General features: G+C 41.2%; 1 protein-coding gene across 1 annotated transcript in view; it reads left to right on the top strand.

The window, feature by feature from the left end:
- The first annotated feature begins 269 nt into the window (after window positions 1-269).
- PSME4 (proteasome activator subunit 4) overlaps window positions 270-24818 on the top strand; it is a 48217-nt gene continuing 23668 nt past the window's right edge. Inside the window, exons 1-11 of the mRNA XM_053459260.1 lie at window positions 270-566; window positions 10851-10991; window positions 13049-13165; window positions 18744-18788; window positions 19570-19719; window positions 20793-20856; window positions 21830-21904; window positions 22417-22539; window positions 22846-22938; window positions 23835-24100; window positions 24563-24749. Of these exons, the coding sequence (XP_053315235.1) occupies window positions 364-566; window positions 10851-10991; window positions 13049-13165; window positions 18744-18788; window positions 19570-19719; window positions 20793-20856; window positions 21830-21904; window positions 22417-22539; window positions 22846-22938; window positions 23835-24100; window positions 24563-24749 (1464 nt within the window). The 5' untranslated portion in view covers window positions 270-363. The remainder of the gene's footprint in view (window positions 567-10850; window positions 10992-13048; window positions 13166-18743; window positions 18789-19569; window positions 19720-20792; window positions 20857-21829; window positions 21905-22416; window positions 22540-22845; window positions 22939-23834; window positions 24101-24562; window positions 24750-24818) is intronic.

Here is a 24818-nt window from a genome sequence, read left to right as displayed (position 1 = left end):
TTCAATTAATTGACATTTAAAACAGTTAAAAAAGATAACGTTCCATTAAGTTTAATGGGCGTTTAGGTTCACAGCAGATCCTGCAGCACATGACCGCGTATCCCTCAGTCACTGAGAGCTTGTGACAGCTAGCAGGACACCCCCCACCTACGTCACCATTGCGCGAAAGAGGGGCGGAAGTGACGTTTTGAAGCAGTCACTTCTGACGTGAGTGCCCTCCCTTTGGTTGCTTCGTCACCGGCAGCCAGAGAGTGAGAGTTAGGGGAAGGAGTGCAAGTGACAGGCCGGCGCCGTGACCTAGAGGAACAAAACCGGGTGTTTTTATATTTTTGGAACGGGGGTAGAGAAGAAGCGGCAGGCGGGATGGGCGGCGGGGAGGAGAGGGCCGGGCAGCTGGGTTTTATCCCTCAGAAAGAAATCGTTTACAACCGGCTTCTGCCCTATGCCGACCAAATGGACCGGGAGTCTAACGAACTCCTCGCGCAGATCAAAGGCAACCTAGGCCGGGCCGTGCACCTGCGGGAACTGTGGCCGGGGGTGCTTTTCTGGACCCGGAAACTCAGCACGTGAGTTGGGCCATTGTCTGGGTCATCATCCCCTTTATGTAAAGTGTGTGTTTGTGCAATAAACGTGTGCGTTCACACTTATCATGTTTGTGTCTGCTTAACTCTGCCTCCGTGTCCTCCTTGCATACCACAGCGTGAGCTGTTACATAGTACTCTTCGGGTACATGTGTGTTTATAACGGGCTCATAAATGTCATTTGTATGTAATGAAAGCCCGATGACCTTTTATTGTAGAGCATGTGTGTAACGGTGTGTGTGACCTACATTGTCTTTGTGTGCATTTGGGATCATCGCTGTGACCTTTGCATCTGTCTGGGATTTTTAGAATTGGATATGTACATATTGGATATCACGCGTGTACGTGTCTGTTAACGTGTGTTATTGTTCCGTTACATTCTGTAACCCTTAACACATCCTTTACCAGTGGCTCAGCTTTGCCATTTACTTTACAAAAAAACACTAAATACTATATTTTTTGTGCTTCGACAAATTCTGTGCTGATGGTATTTTTTATCACCAGATGATTACTGAGTAGGGTCACGATATGTGATCTTCTTATGTTGTGTGCTTTGTTTGTTTTTTATTTCTGTTAGTGTTGATGTGGTGATGTTGTGTCATTGGGTATCCGTATTGCCGTTTCTTCCTGATTGTGTTTTGTTGCACTGTCACTGTTTGAATCACTCATCTGCTTGCCTCGTCTACCAGCGATAAACTTTCACCATTGCTGGCAGTAATTTTCATGCCTCTTCCAGGGTTGTGAGATGCGCCTTTAAATGTTTTATTTATAAATATGAAGACACATTTGTGTATCTTGATCCATGCTTTGGTTTTGTTTATTTAAAATACACAACAGGCACCTTGTTATTTTATAAGTCTGGTGGAAAACCAGACTGGGCTTCATAGGTGGCCGTGATTGTGAACATAGATCCAAGCTCTGGCTTTTATTATTTGATGTGTAGAGTTTTTTTCTTAGTTAGCCATCACTGGCTTCGCTCGCTCTGAGCTTTCGCGTAGTGGTAGAAGTAGTTCTTGAGTAATGGACAGAATTGCCCGGATTCCCTCTACCACCATGCCACGTCTGTTCATAAACACCTCTAGGTAATTGTGGCTTATCCCTTCTATCATAAAAGCCTCGGAAAAACCGAGCATTTCAGATTGACTTCCTCCTGCTTGCAGCTTAGCGCCTCCGTAACGACCCCATTATGTTGTATCTCGAAGCAAGGCGCCGGCATACGCTCCTGTGGGATTCAGAGGGTTAAATTCTTTAAGCACATAAAACATGATAGTTTCAGCGGCAGACAGGCTACTAGGTTCTCCAGTCACGGAACATACTGGAAATAATGGGGTGGCTATAAATCCGGTTTGGTTCCAAAGTGTCCCGTTCCATGATAACATGGACTCTTTAACTGCCAGAGTGGAATGAAGCACATGATAGGGCAGTTTGTTGCTCACCCTTTTGATGGGCTAAGGGTAAAAGCGTTTGTGTGCTAGGCGTCGTGCCATCTTAATTTTAGACAGCATTGATCCCGCAATAGTAAAATATTTAGCAGCTTGTAAGTAGTACAAGTGTGACCGTGTCCAAAATACTGAATGGTGACATTAACTCGGCAGGGCAGCAGCCTTTTGAAGAACATCTCTCACATGCCTTCACCCCTTGTTAAAATGTGTCGGTATTAAATGTGCACTTGTGTTTGGGCTTGGAGAAGGATTATGGGACTTGAACAATAGCTTGGGTCACAGCTGGGCAGACCAGTCATAGCTTACAAGTCATGGTGGTGACATTGAGGTCAACAGAATGAGGCAATAATGGGCGATGAGGCAGCGCACCGTTTGTCGCCATCTTCCCAAATTGGTTTCAGACTGGTGGGGAGCCAGTGAGTGAGATATTCATTTTATGTATAGCCGCGTCTGTATCAGTAATCTTTTCTAATTGGGTATTAATGCCTTAGAAGTTACCGTGACTCTGCAGAGCTGAAAGATATCGAGCAGCGACCAAAGTTTACTGTGACATAGAGAATGCTAAATGTCACCTGCTTTCCGCATCATATAAGGGCCGGACAAATCCCATTAACCAGGCGGCCTTTCCTCCTAATACGTCCACATTGTTTCGATCCCTATGGAGGCATCCTTTACACCAATGTTATACCCTTTGAATGATTGCGCTATAGGAAGTACTACATACATTGCTGGCGCTTTATATATATATAAAAAGCTAATAAACCTCTCCGTTCTGATCCAAGACTCTAGACATAATTGTGCCACCCTGGTGTTAGAATGGGCTATGGATCGATTTGCCGCTGGGTTTTTTTTCTACATTTTTATTCCTGCAATTATCCCTGCTATTATGTATATTCCGAAGTGCTGTGTTAATTATTTTTGTTTCAATATTCTTGCATAAGGAAGCACAGTTTCCAGAAAGCATATGCAGCAGTTTCCTTTCCTTAATTATTAAGATGACATTGGCAATATGTGATTGGAAACCTGTTTATTTTTACATTGTTTTATTTTTAGCAATCAAGTCAATCATTTATCTTTGCCATACGTTTTAACTGTAAGTATTATGCAAAAACTATATCACGCAAAATACGTATCATATACAGATGAAACAGAGTTTGGTGGTGGGATATCGGAGGCCATCTGAACCTACGTGAATGCCCTTTGGCTTAATATTGGGATAGAAAAATGGGAGCCGGTCCTTTTTTGGGACCCAAATTCCCCCGTTCCTCCTCTGTCTTTTTTTTTTTTTTTTTTATTATAAACTTTTTGTGTGGCATTTCACCCTTCGGGGATCTCTTGGGGTTTACCCCAAGTGTAAAGGTGAGTCCAGGCTCTCTTGTGCCTAGAGGGATACCAACCGTACCCCACTGACAAGGCCAATGAAGGCTAAAACTTTTGGGATTGTTGCTTCCCTCATGGAGAGGAAATTAGCCTCTCACTTCGATTCCTGTCTGCCCTTTTGGGTGGAATTAGATTTATGTAGATGGAGATTTTTGTTTTAGATCCTCTCAATCGGGGGACGCACCATAGGACAGTCTACGAAGCGGCTGCCTGTTCTTGGTAAACATCTCATCTTCTTTTTGTATGGCATCTTTCCAAGTAATGTATCACAGCGTCCACAGCCCTGAAAAGAGTAACTTTATTCGTTGTATTAATGCTCCCCCCCCCATGTATGTACGTCCATACATATCAATACGTCAATGTTACATTAACTGTCTCTGGAGAGCCCTGCCCCAAGCACACTAACTACAAAGTGTCTTCGGCCGTTTAAAATGTATAGAATACGCAGGACTGCGGCTGGTAACGTTGTGATCTGGTTTGGCAGGGCACAGTTATTGAAATAATTCGTAGTCATCGCGTCATGATGCTTGTTTTCTTCTTGTGACTCGCTTGGATGGCCACCACTATTACACAAGCGTGTTTCCAGAATGTGAAACCGGATCTGTATCCTAGGGCATCGCTCAGCCTGTTTTCCTGAAGTCATATATTCCACCTTTCTGTGACGTAATCGGGAAAGGGCTTTATTAAGGAGTTGGGATGAAGGTTGCAAAAAAATATTCAATATCAGTTTTCACTATTAATTGTAGGTGAATTTTAGTATGTTGCACCATTTTTTTGTGATTTAAAATATACATACGTGTTTAGATTTTTATTAATGGAGGAACTATCATTCTTGGTTCATCCAGTTTCAATGCAAAGCCGAGAGAGAACTGGTGTCTGGAAAGGGCCCTCGTCATCTTTTGTGCCTGCAAACCCTAAATATCATCCTCTACTTATGTCCTCTTGACCCATTGTACAGCGCCGCAGAACATGATGGCGCCATATAAAAAAAAAACACAAATTCATATGGTGCTTTAGTTTTACCATAAAGAACAGATTTAAGCGAACAGATTATCTACTGTTAGTGGCCACAACAGTAAACAACTAAAGGTACAAGTCTAAAATATTTAAGTCATGGCTGCTCTATTAAAGTCATATTTGGGTAAAATCCACAAAAAAGGCTAAGTAATATTACTATTACTCCTAATATGTTCCTAAGTATTAGCATATCATGGTTGTTGACATACCTACGATACAATCAACTAGTACCAAAAATATATAAAAGTATTAACCCTTGAGGTTTATCATCCACTAAAGCGGTAGGTGATAGGAGACTTGCAGTTTCTCCTCTCTGACTTCACTTTACCTTAATGTAGGGTGATCCCCGGTCAGCTCTTGTTCCAGGAATAGCATGGTCCGGTATAAAGCATATTTAAATAAAGACCAGATGATTGAACTATGCATTAGGCAGGGTCGGTCTGCCCCTTCGACACCACAATGCTCCTGCCAACTCGTGTTTTAGTGAGTAAACGCCATTTGGTTTAACCAAAAATGCGACTTCGATAGAAAATACTGCAGCAGCGCTAACGGTGACCGTCTGCGGTTTCAAGGTTTGTATCGATGGGGATTTAAAGAGATTACTTTTGTCCAAACTGTGACATCTTGCTCTACCTGCACAAATCAGAAATATGGGCCGTTTAACCCCTGTCCCTTCAATCTTTTTCTATTATTCTTCGGTGTTTGTCTTTATTCTGAGCGTGTTCTCAGATCTTGCGTGGGAGGCAGTTTTCCGGTTTTTCTGTAAGCCTGACACAAACACTGTTATTATTACACTCCGTATGTTCCGCGTTATTGATAATTCTCAGAAACAAATCCAGAGTGTTTGGTAGCACCTTGTGAGCTACCCTGCAACTCTATTGTGTGTTATATAATATATATATATATATATATATATATATATATATATATATATATATATATATATATACCGTATTGGCCCAAATATAGGCCGCACTTTTTCCCCCCACTTTAAGTCCTTAAAGTGGGGGTGCGGCTAATATTCGGGGTCTAGCGCCCGACGCCCGGGACATGCAGTCCCGGGCGCCGGGCAGGCAGCGGGGTTAGGATACAGATCCCCCGCAGCGGTGCAGGGGACCTGTATCCTACTGTCTGATACGCTCAGACAGCCTCCCCTGCCAGCACTTTCCACGGGGGGGGGAAGTACCGGCACGGGAGGTTGTCTAAGCGCATCGCACGGACGTTCACCGGCAGCGGCGATGCGCCATTGCCGGTGAACATCCGCACGATGCATTTTAACCCCCCCGACTTACCAGAGCAGACTCCCGGGTGTCCTGCAGGGCCGGCGGAAGACATCTACGCAATACGCGTATACAACTTCCGGTTCCGGCCCTTCCGCTGAGTGCCGGCACCGGGAGTTGTATACACGATGTGCATAGATGTCCCCCTCTGGCCCCGTAAGACACCCGGGAGTCTACTCTGGTAAATCGGGGGGGGGACAGAGTGGCAGCATATCGAGGGGGAGGACAGAGTGGCAGCATATCTCGGGGGGGGGAGAGGACAGAGTGGCAGCATATCTCGGGGGGGGGAGAGGACAGAGTGGCAGCATATCTCGGGGGGGGGGGAGGACAGAGTGGCAGCATATTTCGGGGGGGGGGGGAGAGGACAGAGTGGCAGCATATTTCGGGGGGGGGGAGAGGACAGAGTGGCAGCATATCTCGGGGGGGGGGGGGACAGAGTGGCAGCATATCTCGGGGGGGGGGGGACAGAGTGGCAGCATATCCCGGGGGGGGAGAGGACAGAGTGGCAGCATATCTCGGGGGGGGGGACAGAGTGGCAGCATGTTTTTTGGTGCTTTTTTAAAGAAAATAACTTTTTCTTTAAAAAAGCACCAAACTTTTAGGGTGCGGCCTATATACGGGGGCGGCCTATATCCGAGCCAATACGGTATATATATATAATATATATATACACACACAAACAGTTTGGTGTCACTTAGCTGTTTTCGTGAAAAAGCTGTAACGTAATTGCAAAAAGGGGTTAATAATGATGAATTAGCCTTTTAAATTTAAACTTGGATTAGCGAATACAACGTGCCATTTGGAACACAGGAGTGATGGGAGTGATAAAGGGCCTCTGTACGCCTATGAAGATATTCCATTACAAATCAGCCCTTTTCAGCTACAGTAATCATTTATAACATTAACACCGTCTACGCTGTATCTCTGATCCATTCCATCTTATATTAAAGGACACGTTTTGCTTTTCTTTCAAAAACAAGTGGACTTCTAAGTGGTCCCAGCCGAGCGTTTGAATGGCAGTGTGCGTTTTGGCAGAGCTATATGCAAATGTGTTTCTGTTGCAAGATGAGAGAAGTGCTGTATTTCTGTGGTTGTATTCTGCTTGTATGTAATTTTGTGCTAATGGTTGTATGGTGCTAAATTTAAATGAACAGTTTTTATGCTATCTAAAAACGAGCAGTATTTATAAAATATCAATATATCTAGAACTTAGTGTTTCCGTGTACCTCCCCATCCCATGTAAATGAACTTCTAGGGTACCTGCCACCTTATGATGTTATACGGTCAGCCCTGACATCATCCTAGTTGCATGGGCTGTCGCCATAGTGGGACCAGGTATTATACCTGTAGTCCTAGTAGCTGGAACGTGATCGACAAGGTAGCGTGACCTGTGCCTTTTAGGTACGTGTACATACGCTCTTTTATAACTAAGCGCTAAGGGGGTCCGTCACCGGGGAATCTGCTTGGAACTCCCAGCCCTGGTTCAGCTGCAAATTATATGGAAGCGTTTTTGTGACTGGTTTCCAATTCCAAGTTTTCAAAACTATTGCTTTTTAGTTATTACATTTAGCAGCATATTGGTTATTTTACGTGTTCTTGCCGTGTTAGCCCAGAATACTTGACAAACACCCTGACTCCTTATCATACAGCCTTATGATAAACAATATGACTCGGCCTTAATCACGCAGTTAATCACGCAGTGTGGTTTCTTATTCAACCATATTCATGCTAATATTATTTATTGGCACAAACATATATAGAATAAAACATTGAAATATGTTTGGGACAACTCCCCTCATTTTTTCTCAATTCTAACGTTTTGGCTGGAGGTCTCTCAGGTCTTTATAGAACCTTCTAATTTTAAGAACAATGACTAATAATTTAGACGTTTATCAGCTTTGTGTTGCTTCCCACATTGCACCCATCACTTTTTATTGGAAAGCTAATAAAGAAAAGACCTGACGCTAAATCAAACTGAACCCCAACCAAATGGCTAGCAGGACCTTTCCTCTAATGTTTACCAACACACGTGCACAAAACAATGACTGGAGACACACACGCACACACACCCTAACACCATACTCCAATACACACTCTAACACTATATGCTGATATACACACTCGTGCTAATGCCATGCTGTAACGTACACAACACCATACGTGCTAACACTACACATGCACACACACTATCCAACAACAAGCACTTACACACACGCATTGGCTAACACTACTACTACATATACAATACATGTAACATTACATGACCCCGCTAGGTGCCTCACCCACTTCAACCCCCCCCCCCCGCAGGAAAGCATAAGTTGCCGGATTCATGATGGTAGACCTAGCAAATTTTTACCTCTGCCTCCTGCCATACCTTGGGTGCCTGGAAGTGGTTTCTAGGCGCCTGGGGTTTGTAGAGCCTTGGTATACAACACCCTATTTTCTACTGTAAAAAAATATTTACATGGGACTTCCCCAAATACGTGAATCATCGGCGCAGGTTTAATGGTGTATTTGCCCACACGCGGTCATAACATTAAAAATACTATGGAAGTTTCCCTTTAAGAGAATGTACGCCAGATTTATACTGTATTTGGAGCGGTTGTATTTTCTTTTATTAGCGTCCTCATTCTCTCAGTACTTTGTCTTTATGCCAACAGACCATTAATCTAATCTGGATGCGACCGTTTTCCAAGACAAGACAAAGCATACTTGGTCATTCCTGTGGTTACAGCATTGTTTTGGCACTGATAGTGTTAAAGGCAGTATATAGAAACCCAGGGTGGCTTTTTTTTTGGCTTACAAATAAAACATCATTATAGGTCGTAATGTGTACAATAAAAAAAAAAAAAAATAGCAAGGAGTCCTTTGTGAATATATAGAGGGGTGCATTTGATTTAAAAATGTTAAAATAGTCATTCAACGATTACTGGCCGTCTCTATTAATTCAGACCACACAATCGTGTTCATGTAGATCTTAAGGTAGATTATGCCATCTACTCTTAGAACAAGTAAAAAAAATCTATAAATTATAATACGTTGTTCGCATGATTCGACCTCTTCATTGCTATTTTTTTGTGATTTCTTCCAAATTAAGAACATTTTTGAAAAACGGACTATAGTTTCAAATAATGATGCATTATTTTCTGGTGGTATACTACATTCTAAACAAATAATAAAATCCTCCACCTATTCTCTAATCTTCAAAACTGTATTTATTGATTGCCCGTTGGGTACATAATTCCAAAAAGCATTTTGTTTTTTATTCCAAAAATAATTCTGTTGCGTCCTTCAGGGTAGTGCCAAAAAAAAACAACCCACAGTAACAAAAACCTTGCATGCAGGCAACTGTAAGTTAAGAAAAGATCTGTTAGTTCTTCATTTTTTTGATCAAGCCCAATTTTAACCATTTAGAATAAGGAAGGCAGATAACATCTGATTGAGCCCATCGGTGTGTGCTTTTGTGTCACGTGACAAGTGTCGACAGCAAAAATAATGAAAACGCAGATTTAGCATGATTGAAAAATTATTTCTGAGAAGAACTAGAAATTGTGTTTCTGATACCGCACCCAGTTACAAAAGTGTGAGAGCAGCAGAGTAAGTGGAACAACACCTTTAAACCGTTTAAATGGTACAATAATTGTACATTGTCTATAGGTTGTTCTGGTGATCAGTTGATTTAGAATGCATGGAAAGGTTAAAAAGAATAGTTACCGGTAATGTCTCTAAACGTTACGGGACTTTCCTGTCTCCCGTTTGTTCTTATAATTATAGATGCGGTTTGATTACGGTTCCTAAATCCCACCATACCTTCCATAGGCTTATCAGCTTCCAACTTTAGAGTTTGACCTCATGCTAACTGGCTACTGAATGTCATTTTCAGGGGATGGGATTGATGTCACTTACAATCGGGACCACCGGTATCAGAAGCCACTTTGTTGAGGAGGGCTGCTAGAATGGCAAAAAATTTGATCCTGCAAACCAATCGGGAAAGGCCAAATGATCTCACTGTCTCCCTTTCTCTCGCTCTCTTTTTTTCCCTTTCTCTCGCTCTCTTTTTTTCCCTTTCTCTCGCTCTCTTTTTTTTCCCTTTCTCTCGCTCTCTTTTTTTTCCCTTTCTCTCGCTCTCTTTTTTTCCCTTTCTCTCGCTCTCTTTTTTTTCCCTTTCTCTCGCTCTCTTTTTTTCCCTTTCTCTCGCTCTCTTTTTTTCCCTTTCTCTCGCTCTCTTTTTTTCCCTTTCTCTCGCTCTCTTTTTTTCCCTTTCTCTCGCTCTCTTTTTTTCCCTTTCTCTCGCTCTCTTTTTTTCCCTTTCTCTCGCTCTCTTTTTTTCCCTTTCTCTCGCTCTCTTTTTTTCCCTTTCTCTCGCTCTCTTTTTTCCCCTTTCTCTCGCTCTCTTTTTTTTCCCCTTTCTCTCGCTCTTTCAAGACAAGACCAAGGACTGATTCAGGTCTGAGTCTATACAGCAGAAGATATGGCCCGAATGGTTCTTACTTGCTGTCAAATTCTGTGTTTATATGAAACAGAGTTCTGAGAAAAGCTTAGCTATTGGAAATTATTACAACCTCCTTCTTTGTTTAAAGTGGTTTCCACATCACGTTCTAATTCTTAAAGGAGACTAGATAACTCAGATCATTCTCGTTCAGACCTTTCACCTGTGAATCTTCCAAAACCCCCAGTTCAGTATATTAAAAGCTGCTCTTAATTTCTGAATATGAGGCGTATGTGTCCAGCGTGATTTTTTTACGCAGTAATTTATCCCGTCTTTAGAGGGATTGGTCGGGTTGTTCACTTATTTACACAGATGAAATACTGTGCCGGGAGACTACGTATTATTGGATCTTTAAATAGTCTTTATATGAATAATATAACAAGGGCCGAAATTTGGTCAAATCATTTACTGCTCTGCATGGAGCTCCGCGATATTCCGTTTTTGGTGTTCTAACGTTGTGCTGCGTGTGTGTTTCTCGGCTATTCGTTGAGGATTACAGCGGCGTGCCGTTCAGCTACCGCCGACTTTGCCGAGCACAATGCCCTGGGTCTGATTTGGGTGATTTACTTGTTGTAGAAGTTGGATAGGAAGGTGGAAAAAGTCTAAAGTGGTTTTTCTGTTCAGAATAGCTTTTCATGCCCTTTTGTATTCTTTATCGCAGGTATATCAGACTGTACGGACGGAAGTTTAGCAAAGAAGACCATGTACTTTTCGTCAAGCTGTTGTACGAGTTGGTGACCATCCCGAAACTGGAGATCAGTATGATGCAAGGATTTGCTCGTTTATTGATCAGCCTTTTAAAGTAAGTAGGGCATGTTTTATATATAACGGTTCTGTGTTTTGGGTCGCTCTGTTGTTCGTGGGCATTATTTCAGGTTAAGCAGAACACCGCTTGGATTTCTTTCTATTAACAGTGTACCTCCGAACAATATTTGCATCTAAAGCTTACCGCCACCAGGGAAATAATGAGGCATGAATGCTAATAAAGCTCCCTGATTGGTTCATTCATTTATTGAACTTGGTAAAAGCCGTGTTCCAATGCATGATTTTTTTTTTACTGAAATCCTTAAATAACATTAACAGTTAAGTGAATTATTGCCTTTTTTTCTTTTTAATAAGAACATGTTTTTCTACAGCATTTTACACCAAACCAAATGCCGTAACCTGTCTTTTCTGTGACCAGAAATTGCTGCACACACACAGCTGCAGATTTGAGTGGGAGTGCTTCCCTGCCACAGGTTGGCTGTGCGATGGAGGGAGGACAGCTGCAGCAGCAGGGCTGGAGTTTTTACCTCATGCATGTCTTTTTATTTGATGATTTTGAAGAAATCAGATTAAAGTACTCAGTTCTTTAATAAGCATTCTACTTTGGTGGACATCGACAGTAAACTGCAGATTCACCCAGTATGCACTTGCTGTTTATCACGTGCCGGTGATATTTTAGGCTGAGCATATACTACTAATGCTGATCAGCTCCAGCACTGGCTTGGTGAACACTCCAGGTTGGAGACCTTTGCACACATGAAAAACACTCTAATTGATTTCAAACAGACATTCAGTGGTGAAAATGTCAGACCATGGAGGTGGTATGGGGCTACAGCTTCTCCTGAAGCACATTGTACATTGCTTTTTCAGGTGTCAAGAATGCATATAAAACTACTTAGCAAATACTTTCATATATGTTCATTGTTCAGAGGGCTGCCTTGGATGCTAGAAATGTCCCTTGCAGAGAGTGTCGGAAGCAGGGGGGGCAGAGGAGCCCACAGAACCTCTACATAAAACATTTAAAAGCTGGGTACCTGCAGACAAAAGTCTTGTATCGCTGGCTAGTGGGAGTTTTGCTTGAAAAAGAAACTCATGCAAATTGAAATGAATGGCGGTTTTTCCACAATACAAATTTTAAAGAATATGTAATTCTGCAACCCTTATGTGAGAAGCTATAATTATTAGGTATACACTGTACTTTTAAAACCACCAAAACAAAGCTAAACCAGCAATAATTTTTAAGCCGTTCTCTGCCAAGAACGACTCTCCAAAATAAGCATTGATTTGATCGCATTCCTTTCCAGAAATGTTGTGAAAAGGGATTTAGGTAGAGAATAAACATTAATTTCTCAAAAAGCCTAATTATTGGCTCAGAACTTTGAGAAAAGCAAATGACTCTTTTTATGGCTTAACCATAGGGATTTTTCTTCTAAGTATATGGTGATAACTGCTAAGAGATTGATGAGCTTCGTCCTCCCAGCCTTCATTTACAAAGCCCACCGTATAGAAATCTGAAGCTTTGTGCAGTTTGCCCAGACAATGATTTTGATGTCACAGCTTTCCCTTGTGAAGCATGTTGGTAGGAAAGTTGTATCTTTGCTAAAGCAATCTCAAAGTTTGCTGATCTTGCAAAATGACTGTACTGATTTTTGTAATTTTAGTCTTTCTGTAATCCTGCAGCTCCTGACAGTTGAAAATATCTTTTATATAAAGTTTTCCTACTAAGTGTGCAGTTGTAGATCCTGTAAATATTTTTCTTATCTAGTTCTTTTCTTCAAGAAGCTAAAAACTAATAGGTAAGCACATTAACCTTGGACAAACATATTTGGCGAATCTGCCCGTTTATATAGTTTGTTTTACTGCATTTTTATTCTTACTGAACTATTCAGTCTGGATGTTACGTTGTACCAGGCACATTGTAATACAGAATAACGCTTAATACAAAGCTGCAAGTCGGGGCAACTTATGGATAACGGATGTATATCAAAGCGATTCTACGAGAAGCACCGAGAAGTACCGTACATAAATATTGCGTGAGCATCAAGGTCATTTTGCAGAGATCTCCTTGACACCTAGTTTTCCTTTCAATTATAGGAAGAAAGAGCTTCTTTCCAGAGAAGACCTACAATTACCCTGGAGGCCACTGTATGAAATTCTGGAGAGAATATTGTACTCAAAAACAGAACATCTTGGTCTCAGTTGGTTTCCCAGGTAAGCGAATGCAATATTTAATCGTATTAATTGTGATTGCCCTATTCAGCTTGTCTTAAGCCTGCGCTTGCATATTTTTGTTGTGGAGAAGGAAAATTCGATGCTTACTGCTGAGCACGTAGTATAGAACTGATTAGTAATTGTTGGCTCGCAAGATATTATCCCTGCAAGAGGCACGAGACAAGGCTCCTTCATCGGCCTTACTGGTGAACTCTTAATTGCCCTTGGCTTTTAAATCGTGCTCTGTAATAAAACGTACACAGCTCTTGACGATCGCAAATGGTTATGTTTCTGATAGATTCATAATCTTTTTGTATTGATATGAAGATTATTCATTGACAGAGAGACCTTGATATCCTCCTCACAACTATTTGTTTATTGTGCTGCAGCTTTCTATGTTTTCTCTTCTATGTGTTTTATGTGCCTTTTTCTAGTGCAGCTATATCCCCCCCCCTCATGTAACAATCGTGCAATGTTTCTGGACCATCTCTCTTTGCCCAGTTATTTCTTTCTTCATTTCACCCGTTCTGTTTTTCCAGCCTGTCTGTATGTGTGCAGAACTAAAACAATTGCTGGTTGTGTAGGGACTACCAATTTGGAGAACAAGGCGAATGGTTCCTGGCGTCTAGTCTGTGCTTGTGAGCCAAGTAGGTTTTATCTAGACTCGTACCTTAAACACCAGTGGATTAATCCACTGCCGTTAACAGAATAAAACTATCTTTAATGGCAATAGAGATATTTGGCAGTATCCGTTATGGTGCACCCCGAGGACTGCTGGCTGGCCCACACTGTCTTAGAAGGTCCAGCAGTAGCTAATGTTAGAGGAATTGCACACGCACTCCAATTAAACTCGGCCCGTACTCACACTCTTGGTTTCAGTCCCTTTTGAAAGTTCTAAGTGGCTCCTCTACAAACGTTTATTAACTCGGGAATAACATGAAGGCAGCATAAAACTTTTTGGTTCTCATGCTGCATAGTATGAATGTGCGAAGCTAAAATTGTCATTTCTCTGACTGAAATCAGGAATCTCTATCGTTGGCTTTAAGCGCTACGGCAGTGTCAGAGAACCTCTCAAATGGACGACTGGCGAGGCATTATGGTTGCTTATTCCAGTGCATTATTCATTATTATTATTATTTATTCATTTTTACTATGTCATACGTTTGCAGCATTTCTGTTGGACAACTTATATTTATTTAGGGTACATACACCACACGGAAGTGCACACGTCTTTGCCTGTTTCTGAACGTTATGTCTATTGCTTTTATGTGGTAAATTACAGTTAAGGTGCATCATTCTTTTAGTGTGGACCTTCCCTTCAGAAAGCTGCCTTTTTTGAACTAGAAAGTGAGGGACTGGTTAAATTTCATAATCGGATCTTTCGGTATTTGTAACTCGACTATTGATGACCTTGTAATAACCTCAACCTCAGTTTTTCTACATTGTCCAACTATAACATAAAAGCAGTGAGGGCCATTCTGGAAATGCATACAGTATCCTCTTCATCGTCCATCGGCCCTTTTCTAGATTCACGTTGCCTGTGTCCATAGTGTTTTTAAAATAATTCTGAGTTAAGTTTGTTATGGCATTAATGGTAGTTAATAGAAGTGTCCATGTTGTTATTGAATGACGTTGGACTCGGCTGCTGTCCACGGTCCTGATGGATTCTATACATGCACGGATTACATCGCATTCAAGAAATTCCAAAATTTACATTACAATTTACCTTTCGCTTATTTACTACTTTACATCTTGGTTATACTGTGATCTTCTGTCTTCGGCTTTAGCTTGTTCTTTTTATATTGGCAATGGTTGTAAAATTGACCACTGAATATTTTTGTGACTTGGCGAATTTGGTAGTCAAACCTGAGACCATAACAGTTGCACTTGACAGCCCTGTCTCGCTGGGGATATGTATCCCAGCGTTTTACGTTGGTTTGATGGGTCCATGACACCCGTGACTACAAGACGTTCAAAGCTATGAAAACATTATAGACAGTATAGACCAGTATTATAGACTGGTAATTTTCTCGGCCCTATCTTGCGTTGCCATATAGGACATAGTTCATACATGTTCTGTATCCTCCTCCTATTTCTGTACTGTCTGCTTATTGCGTAGTTCCGAAAGGTTGAGAGAGTGAATTCCGTTCGAACGGCATCTACTCAAGCAAAAGCCATTTTCTAGATTTTAGTCTCTCTTCTCCGCCTAATGACAGCACCCCCGCCTCGGCGCTCTCTTTGGCCAGTCTGATTTCATGTTGTAGGTATCATTCCGTTTGTGTTTTTTCATATCATGATTTTACTCTTTTCTTTTGTTTCCATTCTCATATTTAGTTCATATCGACCAGGCTTGTCTTCCACTAAAACAATTGTGCTTAATGTTTTACATAGGTGGTAAGGATCTCTATGTTCTTTTCCTTGTTGGTCTATGGCTGATCTGTTATTTTCTGCATGTTCCATTAATGAAAAGTTGCCATGGCACTCAGCTCAGTAACCTCTAATATCCCCGTAGCAGAGATTCACTAAGGTTGGCTCGTCTGGGGTAACTTTTAATGCAGATAACAAAGGCATGGATGTCTCCACTGGGCCAGCATCTGGAAGACCCTTTGGGGAAGCCCTGGTGGTGGATCCCCCCCCCCCGTGCACCTTGGTGAATCGTCTTTGGTATCATAACACCACATTTTCTCTGATTATCACGCTTTTGGAAATTTACAACATTCCCCCAATCCTAATACCTATTAAAGGAAAGTACATTTTCCCTGAGTACTTATTTCTGACTAACTGAAGCCACTGCGTCATTTCATTGTTCACGTTCCTGTTATTATCAGGTGCTTGGCTCTACCAACGCGTGGTTTAGTCAATAAATGTCTAAGCGCCTTGAAGCCGCCCCAGGCCGTTGGAAATATTTGGGCTCCGTTATCTGGAGGGCGTCCTGTTAAATGCCCGTGTCTCTTACTGTATCGAGATTACTTGCCCTGGTTAGTGCCGGTTTATCTATTCTGTACATTAGGCAAAGCTCGGTAGCTGTTTGGTTAGTCATGATTATTGATATGTGGTTTTCGATTTTGTGTTTTGTAAAATAAGGGCAGTTATTAGCATTTTAATATCTATTGTAAAAAGCATCGGTGCTAATATACTGACTCACGTTGGCAAATGCAGTAAAAGCATTGAAAGTATATAAATTTTGTTGTGTGCAGAACATGATAATTAAACCAAAAACTGAAGAAAGAAATTATCGTGCTTACTGTACACAAGTGCCCCCCTCAAATCCTACATTTTAAATTCTGTTTTTTTGAATAAATACATGCAGATTAAACACGATATAACGCGAGTAATCCACCTTATGTGTACAGCGCAGCTATTACTCGCTATAATTTCATTAAAGTTTAAATATTAAGTAGACTTTTGTACTTTATGTATCTATATAGTCATGTATTATAGGTTCCCTCGCCATTGAAGAAACCATGCTAAAAAAAAAAAAAAAAAAGCACAATAATGCGCAAGACCCCACATTAAAAAGTGTGATGCAGATACAATCTTCTGACTTTAGTACATAAAAATCGGTCAGATGGTTTCTTTTCCGGTGTCGTCTTTTTTTCTCTACATATGGATGGCAATATCTGTGGAAGTTGGTGGACAACGAGTGTGACTTGGTTTCCATTTATGTGATAACGGACGGCATCAGAAAAAGTATCTGCCATGATTACATTGGCAATTTTCTTTATACATTTTCCCTTTAAGACTAAAGTCTTGTGGAAAACCACATATTTTTCTTTGAGAATAAAACCCAGTGCTGTGTGCAGTAAAGTAGGTCGGCTTTGAGAAAAGCCTGGTTTTATATCATTTTTGTTCCAATAAACTTATTTTATCTGCAGACGTGGAGGCGGCCATTGTCATCAGTCATGTGACTTTCCCTGATCAAACACCACACCGGGTTGATTCTTTATGGCAATGCTAATAGAGTCCCTTGCTCCTTAGATTCTCATTATTCAGAATGTCCAGCTGAGCGATAGGCCGAGGTATTCTATTAGCTACTCGTCCGTATGACTGGCCTGATTACAGAACTAGAATACACCGATACGGCTAATGTGCAGCTCTCTGAAAACATCACGTAAGAAATGTGAGCTGTTTAAAGAAGAAAACGGCACAATATTTTTGAAAAAATCATAATAGGGTACTAGTGATAGGAAAACTTGGAGTTAGTCTTTAAGCAGGAATTTTTCATGACCTTTGGTACGTGCATGAGGTAGAAGCTGCAGCTGCCCTTCTTCTACTTAAAGCAGCCAATCAATGGGAGGAAAACACTCAATGGGAGCAATTCCAGCGTATGCATACACAACATTTCCGGAGCAGAGTTTATCATATGTATAGCCTACAAATCTCCTGTATGGCAAATATCTGGGTGGTGGGGGAAGGGCAAATGCATATGGGGGATTCTGCCCAATGATGTATTGATCAACTGAAAAATCTCATGAATCGCAAAAAAACTTTTTCTCCTTTTTTGAGATGCAAAAATTCCTTATCAAGGTTGAAGTTGATAGACTTGATAGTTGTGTCTTTTTTCAATCAAAGTCTTACTATTTGCAAGGGGGCAGCCATTAAAATGTAAAGGGCCCACGCAGCTATCATATGCATTAAAGTGATGGCTGCGATGTCCCAGGAACGCAGACGTTTTTGGTTTTCTGCAGACGGAGATATTGTAACCAGAAAGGACTACTTTTGGACGCAAGAGTTTATAATTTAAAAAAAAAAAAAAGCTGTTTTCATACACATAATTTACCAAAGCGTTTGTAGTGGGTATTACGTGAGAGCCGGTTCTGCTTTTCTGTCTGCTCTCTCCTACCAAATGATCACGATGAGAGGAGTTGGGGTTTGCGTCACAGTCCCAGCATGCGAGTTCCACATTCTCAAACTGCGCGCAGAATTTGTTCATCAGAACCTTTCAATTATTTGAGCTTTTGATAACCTATAAAAATGAGATCAAAGCCTAAAACTGGCGAGGTTTAAATGTAATTGTTTAAATTTCCGTGTGGCAGCAGAACAGGCTAATGATGGCTCCTCCTGTTGGGAAACTATTGAAGTCAACGTACCCTCACCTTCTAGTGAGCCGCTAATTGGAAAGCCTGCCGTTTTGTGCTTTTCATAGTTCATTCGTGTCTTTTAGCCTTCAATTAGTCAATTCTGATCTTTAGTGACTTGTAGTTCTCCAGCCGTCGTTGAACTACAACACCCATAATCCTTTGCAAGCTTGTGTTCCAGCGCTCTTCTACCTTTCGCTATGGTTGGTAGCGTGTATTTGTGTACGCAGCGTGGGGACCTGTGCCCGCGGCATCATGGTGTACAAACATTGATTCGGACAGTCCTGTTTGGGGTGCTTCCTTTTAACATTTCCCGTCAGGAGCATATCCCATATTCTGATATATTTTTGTTACTCTGACAATCCGTAACATGCAATAACAACGCAGGGAGTGTGATGTCCTGCATGATCACAAAGGTCTGTCATTTATTTTGTGTTCTTTGTTTTTACATTTTCCTCCTTTTTACATTAATCTGACATGTTCTCTGTCTTTTTTTTCAGTTCTGTAGAGAGTGTCCTGAAAACTGTAGTGAAGGCTTGTCGACCGTAAGTCTATTTAATAAACTCTTTAACCCTTTGGGTGGCGTGGATAGGCACGCTTCTTCCATGGGGCAGACTGGGGCAGATTTGAGCTATAGTTACATATAATTGGAAACAATTAATACTTTAAGTGGGGGAAATGCATTATATATTTACACACACCACAAAATATGCATCACATAACATGATATAGTGGTTAAGTACTGCCCCCCCCGCAACGCTCCTCATTATTTCCCAATACATTCCAAATCAAGTCGTAAAAGTAACTAAAACGGAGTACCTTTTAATAGCTTTCACCCACGCTTAGTAAACATACCCATCACTCGGTCATTAGTATTCTGCTGATGGTCCAAAAAGCTCATCATGTATGTATATATATAAAAAAAAAAAAAAAAATATATATATTTATTTCCCTTTTTATTGTATGTTGATTTTATGTGGATATTTTGTGTGTTTTAATACTTTTCCCTTCTCTCTTCTGGAAGAGGCTGGGATTAAAATGTTTTTAATATAATTTTGCTAGCTATATTTTATCTACATGGAAGAGTATTTTAAAGTTAACCTTTTTAAAGAACACCGTTTTTAGGGCTTTTCTATTACAGCGTCATACCTGTCAAACTTGCAGGGCTAATTGTTTGCGGTTTAAAAGCATGAATATTCCTGGCATTAACTCGGTGCCACAAATCTTTTCACTGATCTACTTTACTTATTATTATTATTATTTTTTTTTTACTTTTTTTTTTATATGAAAGACTAAGAAGACCTTTTTTAAAATTTCCTTTCAAAGTTATTTTCCAGATTCCGCGACTGCAGAAATGTTAGAAGAGTGGCGGCCTTTAATGTGTCCTTTTGATGTCACCATGCAAAAGGCAATTAGTTATCTTGATTTGTTTTTGCCTACCTCTCTACCTCCAGACCTGCATTGTAAAGGATTCAGGTGAGTATCTAGGGCACATGTTTGAAATATGTTCATGTTATGAGTATCCTCTGATGCAGAGATCCCCGAGAGTCACTGACTATTATGCATGGCGGGCTGGTAGATGCTGGCGTGGAAAGGGCTTGGGGCCGAGTGTGGAGAGCTGGAGTGGCTGCTGGGTTTAGAAGCCTTGGCTATTATCTGTCAGTCTCAGTTTCTCCTCCCTTCTGCCTCTCATCGGACCTGTAAAGATGTTATTATTTATTGAGTAGACTATATAGAATATGAATAAAGTTATTAATGAAATTAAGGTTTTATTCAGTGGTGTATTTACTTTTGGGGGTGCTGTAGGGCAGCCCCCCAGCCAGTCCCCTTGGCGGTCAATATCAAGAATCCAGTAAAAGGAACGCAGCAGCTTTTAATGCATGTGTGGATAGGTGGAATGAGGGCATCAAAGATGTCCCCTGTAACCGGCCCATTGTGATGGGGGCAGATCAAGCCCCCAGTGTCCCGCTGCACAATGGGCCGGTTACGGGGGACATCTTTGATCTCCTCGTCCGACCTAGTCACACACGCCCTCCATAGACTCACATGTAGCGTTTAACAAAGGAGGGTGACATGTTGGATTAGAAATACAGTATATCTCTTATTGCGTTGAGCTTGAACCTGCTTTTTTCTGTGAAGAAGCCAACATAAACATTATGACGGTCATGTTTCTCCTTCACTCGTCCTTTACAGATGAGCAGCAGTTGACCCGTTTTATAGGCAGCCCTGGGTACCTGCGCATGTATTTCAGCCGTTACAACCGTGATTGCAGTGTGTAAAATGTGCGGTAGATTGCTCACTACAAGCCACTATAGTCGTGTCATACACTCTACACATGTTCAGACTTTTAACCCTTTCCGTTAAGAACTATCTTTAGTACTGTGTAGTCGGCTAAATTGTGAGTTGACGGAGCTGTGTTGTAGCAGCAGTCAGGGGTTGATGATCCGGATGATTTGAGTTCCTGCTGTGTGTTTGAACGCAACCGTAACATTAAAGACATGAGTTGGGATTGTCTAATTGTTTGACTTCTTCTTATTCTTCGCTTTCAGGCTTTGGTTTGATGAATTAATGGGCCTTTGGCTTTCAGTACAGAATCTTCCTCAGTGGGAAGGGGTATGTACGGGGAGAATCATTGCAACGTGTAAACCGCAAGATCTATGGCTGTTGTTTTGCATATTTTCTTGTAATAACTTTAACCAGATGCTGTAGCTGACGCACTAAACATTGCGGCAACTAAGGAGGTGGCGGCACACGTATAAAAATTATAACGGAAAACAAGCACTTCCGCAGAAGCACTGGTGTAAAACTAAAGGAACAATTATTTACGAACATCAAAAAATCTAATCTCCTATTAACAGAATTGCTCTAGTTTATGCTTAAAATGTCTACACGTATGGGCAGCCACTGATGATCCAATTGACATTTTGACTTGGTTTGTCTTTCTTAGGAAATAGGCGTTTGGATGCATTTTTTGCAAAATAAGACTTTACTGCACAATTTATTTAGCGAAGGGAAGGGAAGCTAAGAGCATTATATTTTTGCACATAAGTCATGCTGGATACTCTAATTGTGCACAGTGATTATTAATATAATTCTAAGACCATTTTCTGTCTATTGTGGAGATTTGTACACTGAACGAAGTCTGCTACAGTAGAAAGGTACGGGACGGTTTCTCATTTGGTGACACAATCTTCTGCACAGCAATTTATGAACCCCACCAATTACTGGGGTGATAGTGGAGGGAGCAATTCTGTTAATAGGGTGTTAAGATATCACACGGTTTCTTGGGATCTGTGGAGTTTGTTCCTTTTTGATACTTTAGAATTGAGATATGTAACATGTACCGGTCACATTACTGTAAAAAAAATACCTAATTGCTGACGTTTTTTATGTCAGAATACTGTGCACAGTTATCTGTGTTGTGGAAATAAAGAATACTCTACGAGAAATCAAACGCATAACTGCCTTGTTTAAAATATCTAATACCCTTCTAGTTGTCGTCAAATGTTCAGCGTTTGTCACCTAACATAAAACAAGTGAATTATATTTTTGGTATCCCTGCCTAAATTTTTTCTCCTCTCTGCAGCACCTTGTGAACCTTTTTGCACGCTTGGCAAATGACAACATTGGGTACATTGATTGGGACCCATATGTACCAAAGGTATATCTTTTTGCAGTTTTTACATAGTTGAGTAGTTGCTTGCATTTAACTTCTGGTAGTTTCAGTTAATGCTTTATAGAAGTGATTTTATTAGTTGACCTATACCTTCACATTTATTAAAAACATTGCAAGCAAACCCGTAATCTGGCTTCATAGATGTGACAGCAAGTAGATTTAAACTGGACTAAGTGCTTTAAGTTTAGCTACCTTTATACACACACATTTGGACCTCAAAAGGGTCCTTACAGTCAGTGACTAAACCCCAACTTGAAAATGAGTACCTGCATACTAGAAAGTAGACAGCTTGCTCTTTACTATTGCTTTAAAGTAATGGCCATGGGAAAAGCCTTCACCCATACCTTAACACCATTATGGAGAAGGAATTGGATAGTAAATGTGTTTAATTACCCTTAAACTGAAATAGATGTAAGCCTATTGTTATCTATTCAGTAGTCATGGCTGCAGTATTCTGTGAATGTTACATAACCGTATAATTTTTATTGTCACTTCAGATCTTCACCAGGGTTCTCCGAAGCTTAAATCTGCCGGTAGGAAGCAGCCAAGTGTTGGTTCCAAGACAGCTAACGAATGCCTACGACATCGGACATGCAGTAATATGGATAACGGCAATGATGGTGGGTCACGGTAGACAAATACTTGTTTGTAGCTGTAGATCTAAGAATAAGTAGCTGTTTTCATTGGTACGTTAGATGTGTCCTCAACCATTATTATGGTTCACTTGTAACTATTGTGTACTCATGGCGCGCTAAGAGAGCCGAGAACAGAAGTGGACAATCTCAACACGAAACATTGTGTCGCCCTTTCCTTCTGCATATCACGGACTCTTCATAGTATTGCAGCGTATTACAGACGCTTTCACACATGGAAGGTAACGTTTTGTATCCGCTTTACACCGGTCACTGTTTGTTTTTTTTGTTCAGGGTGGACCAAGCAAGACCGTGCAGACACATTTAACTGGGCTGTTTAATAGCATTACTTCCTTTTACCATCCATCCAACAACGGGAGGTGGCTGGTAAGTAACGGAAGAACGTAAGCTTGATGTATGAAGTGTATTTCAGTTGGATCTTGGCATAAGCAAATGGAAAACATATGCAATGACCCCTGGCTTGGGTGATGGGAGTCATATTCCAGCAGCAGCTGGAGGGTTAGTAAACAGACCGTTGAGTCAAACAGATGATGAAGTTTTCCCAAGCGTTCGTGTTGTTCATAGCTCCTCCTGGAAATGTCAAGCCTTTGACTCTTAAGTCGCCTCGCACCTCTTTGACGTTCTTACTTTTCAGGAATGACATTTATTTCTGATTGCCAGGGACACGTTTCAGTGCTCGTCACGTGACAATACGTGGCGTGCGACACTCTCGCACATAAGTTCAATTCTTTGGTGCTACAGAAATAAATGGTAGCAATTTTAGTTTTTTTTTTTTTTTTTCCATAAGTGGTATTTTTGGGCAACTTGTCATACTTTTGCAGGCCTGATTTGCCAAAACATTTTTGAATTTTTTGGCATGTAATTATACTCTTAAAGCAGCCACATACATTTAGCTGAGGTGGTTTATTCAGCAAGTTATCATGCATCACCTCTCCTTGTTTACAAAATCTACTGGTTTAATAAGTGTTGATCCAAGCCGCTTCTTTTATTTGGGTCTTTCGTTAATAGGGCATCCTAAAAATAGATGTCCCTTATGTTTTTAGCTCTCCCCTGTGGCATGACTACTCGTGAATCTATTTTGCAATCTGGTTGCAGGATAAGTCTCATGACCGAGACACTGATGGATCACAGTGAATCTTATTAGACTTAAGTAATGATCTGTGCACGGCAATGCATGTCGTCTTCTCACCTATTAATTGCATTCACGTCTGCTCCATTAAACGTATATTACACTGACATTTTGTTATTTTTGTGTTTAATAGACAAAACTAATGAAGCTGCTCCAGAGGTTGCCATGCTGTGTTGTTCGACGATTGCACAGGGAGAGATATAAGAAGCCATCCTGGCTCACCCCCGTGCTAGCCAGTCACAGACTTAGCGACCAAGATGTGACAGACTTTGTTGAAAGTATAATGCAACCTGTCCTTTTGGCGATGTTTAGCAAAACCGGAAGCCTTGAGGCTGCGCAGGCACTGCAAAACCTTGCGCTGATGCGCCCAGAGCTTGTTATTCCCCCCGTGCTTGAAAGGTAAATGAGACTTCTAATCTCTAATCCGGCGTTGGGTCCAGAGTTGTGTGAGCGCCAGTGGGTCTAATAAGACCCCCTCCATTTCCGTATGCACAGAAAGCGCTCTCTGTATTACTCTACAATTGCTTCTTTGGTTTCCGCGCATGTGATTGCAGCATCGTATTTTCTGTCGTGACTCGTCCATCATTTTAAAAGTTACTTTAATAAATATATATTACCATTTTACAACCATCTACAGACTTAATTTGAATTCTATTACTTTCCAAGGGTTAGTTGTGCTGGAACAGATACCTCAAACGTCTCCCTCCTGTAAAGAAGTAGTTAGCCTGACAGCCGAAAGAAACCTTTTTAGATCTCCTTAACCACATGTAAACCATTCGATAGCCAATCCCCATGCGTCTCGTACATATACTAGTGCCCTGCTGATGCCGGTGTTCCGTGTGTATTTATTTCCACGATTAGAACCTATCCAGCTTTGGAAACGCTAACTGAGCCTCACCAGCTAACCGCCACGTTAAGCTGTGTCATTGGAGTGGCTCGTAGCCTCGTGTCCGGAGGGAGATGGTTCCCAGAAGGTCCAACGCATATGCTACCTCTGCTGATGAGAGCGCTCCCTGGTGTCGATCCTAATGATTTTAGCAAGTGTATGGTGAGTGTGACTTGTTCTCTTGGTTCTTACTTCATACATTTGTTCAAATCAAATTAGCCGTTTTACTTG

Source organism: Spea bombifrons, chromosome 3, assembly GCF_027358695.1.
Source record: "Spea bombifrons isolate aSpeBom1 chromosome 3, aSpeBom1.2.pri, whole genome shotgun sequence".
Lineage (NCBI taxonomy): Eukaryota > Metazoa > Chordata > Amphibia > Anura > Pelobatidae > Spea > Spea bombifrons.
This window is presented reverse-complemented; position numbering and strand designations above follow the sequence as displayed.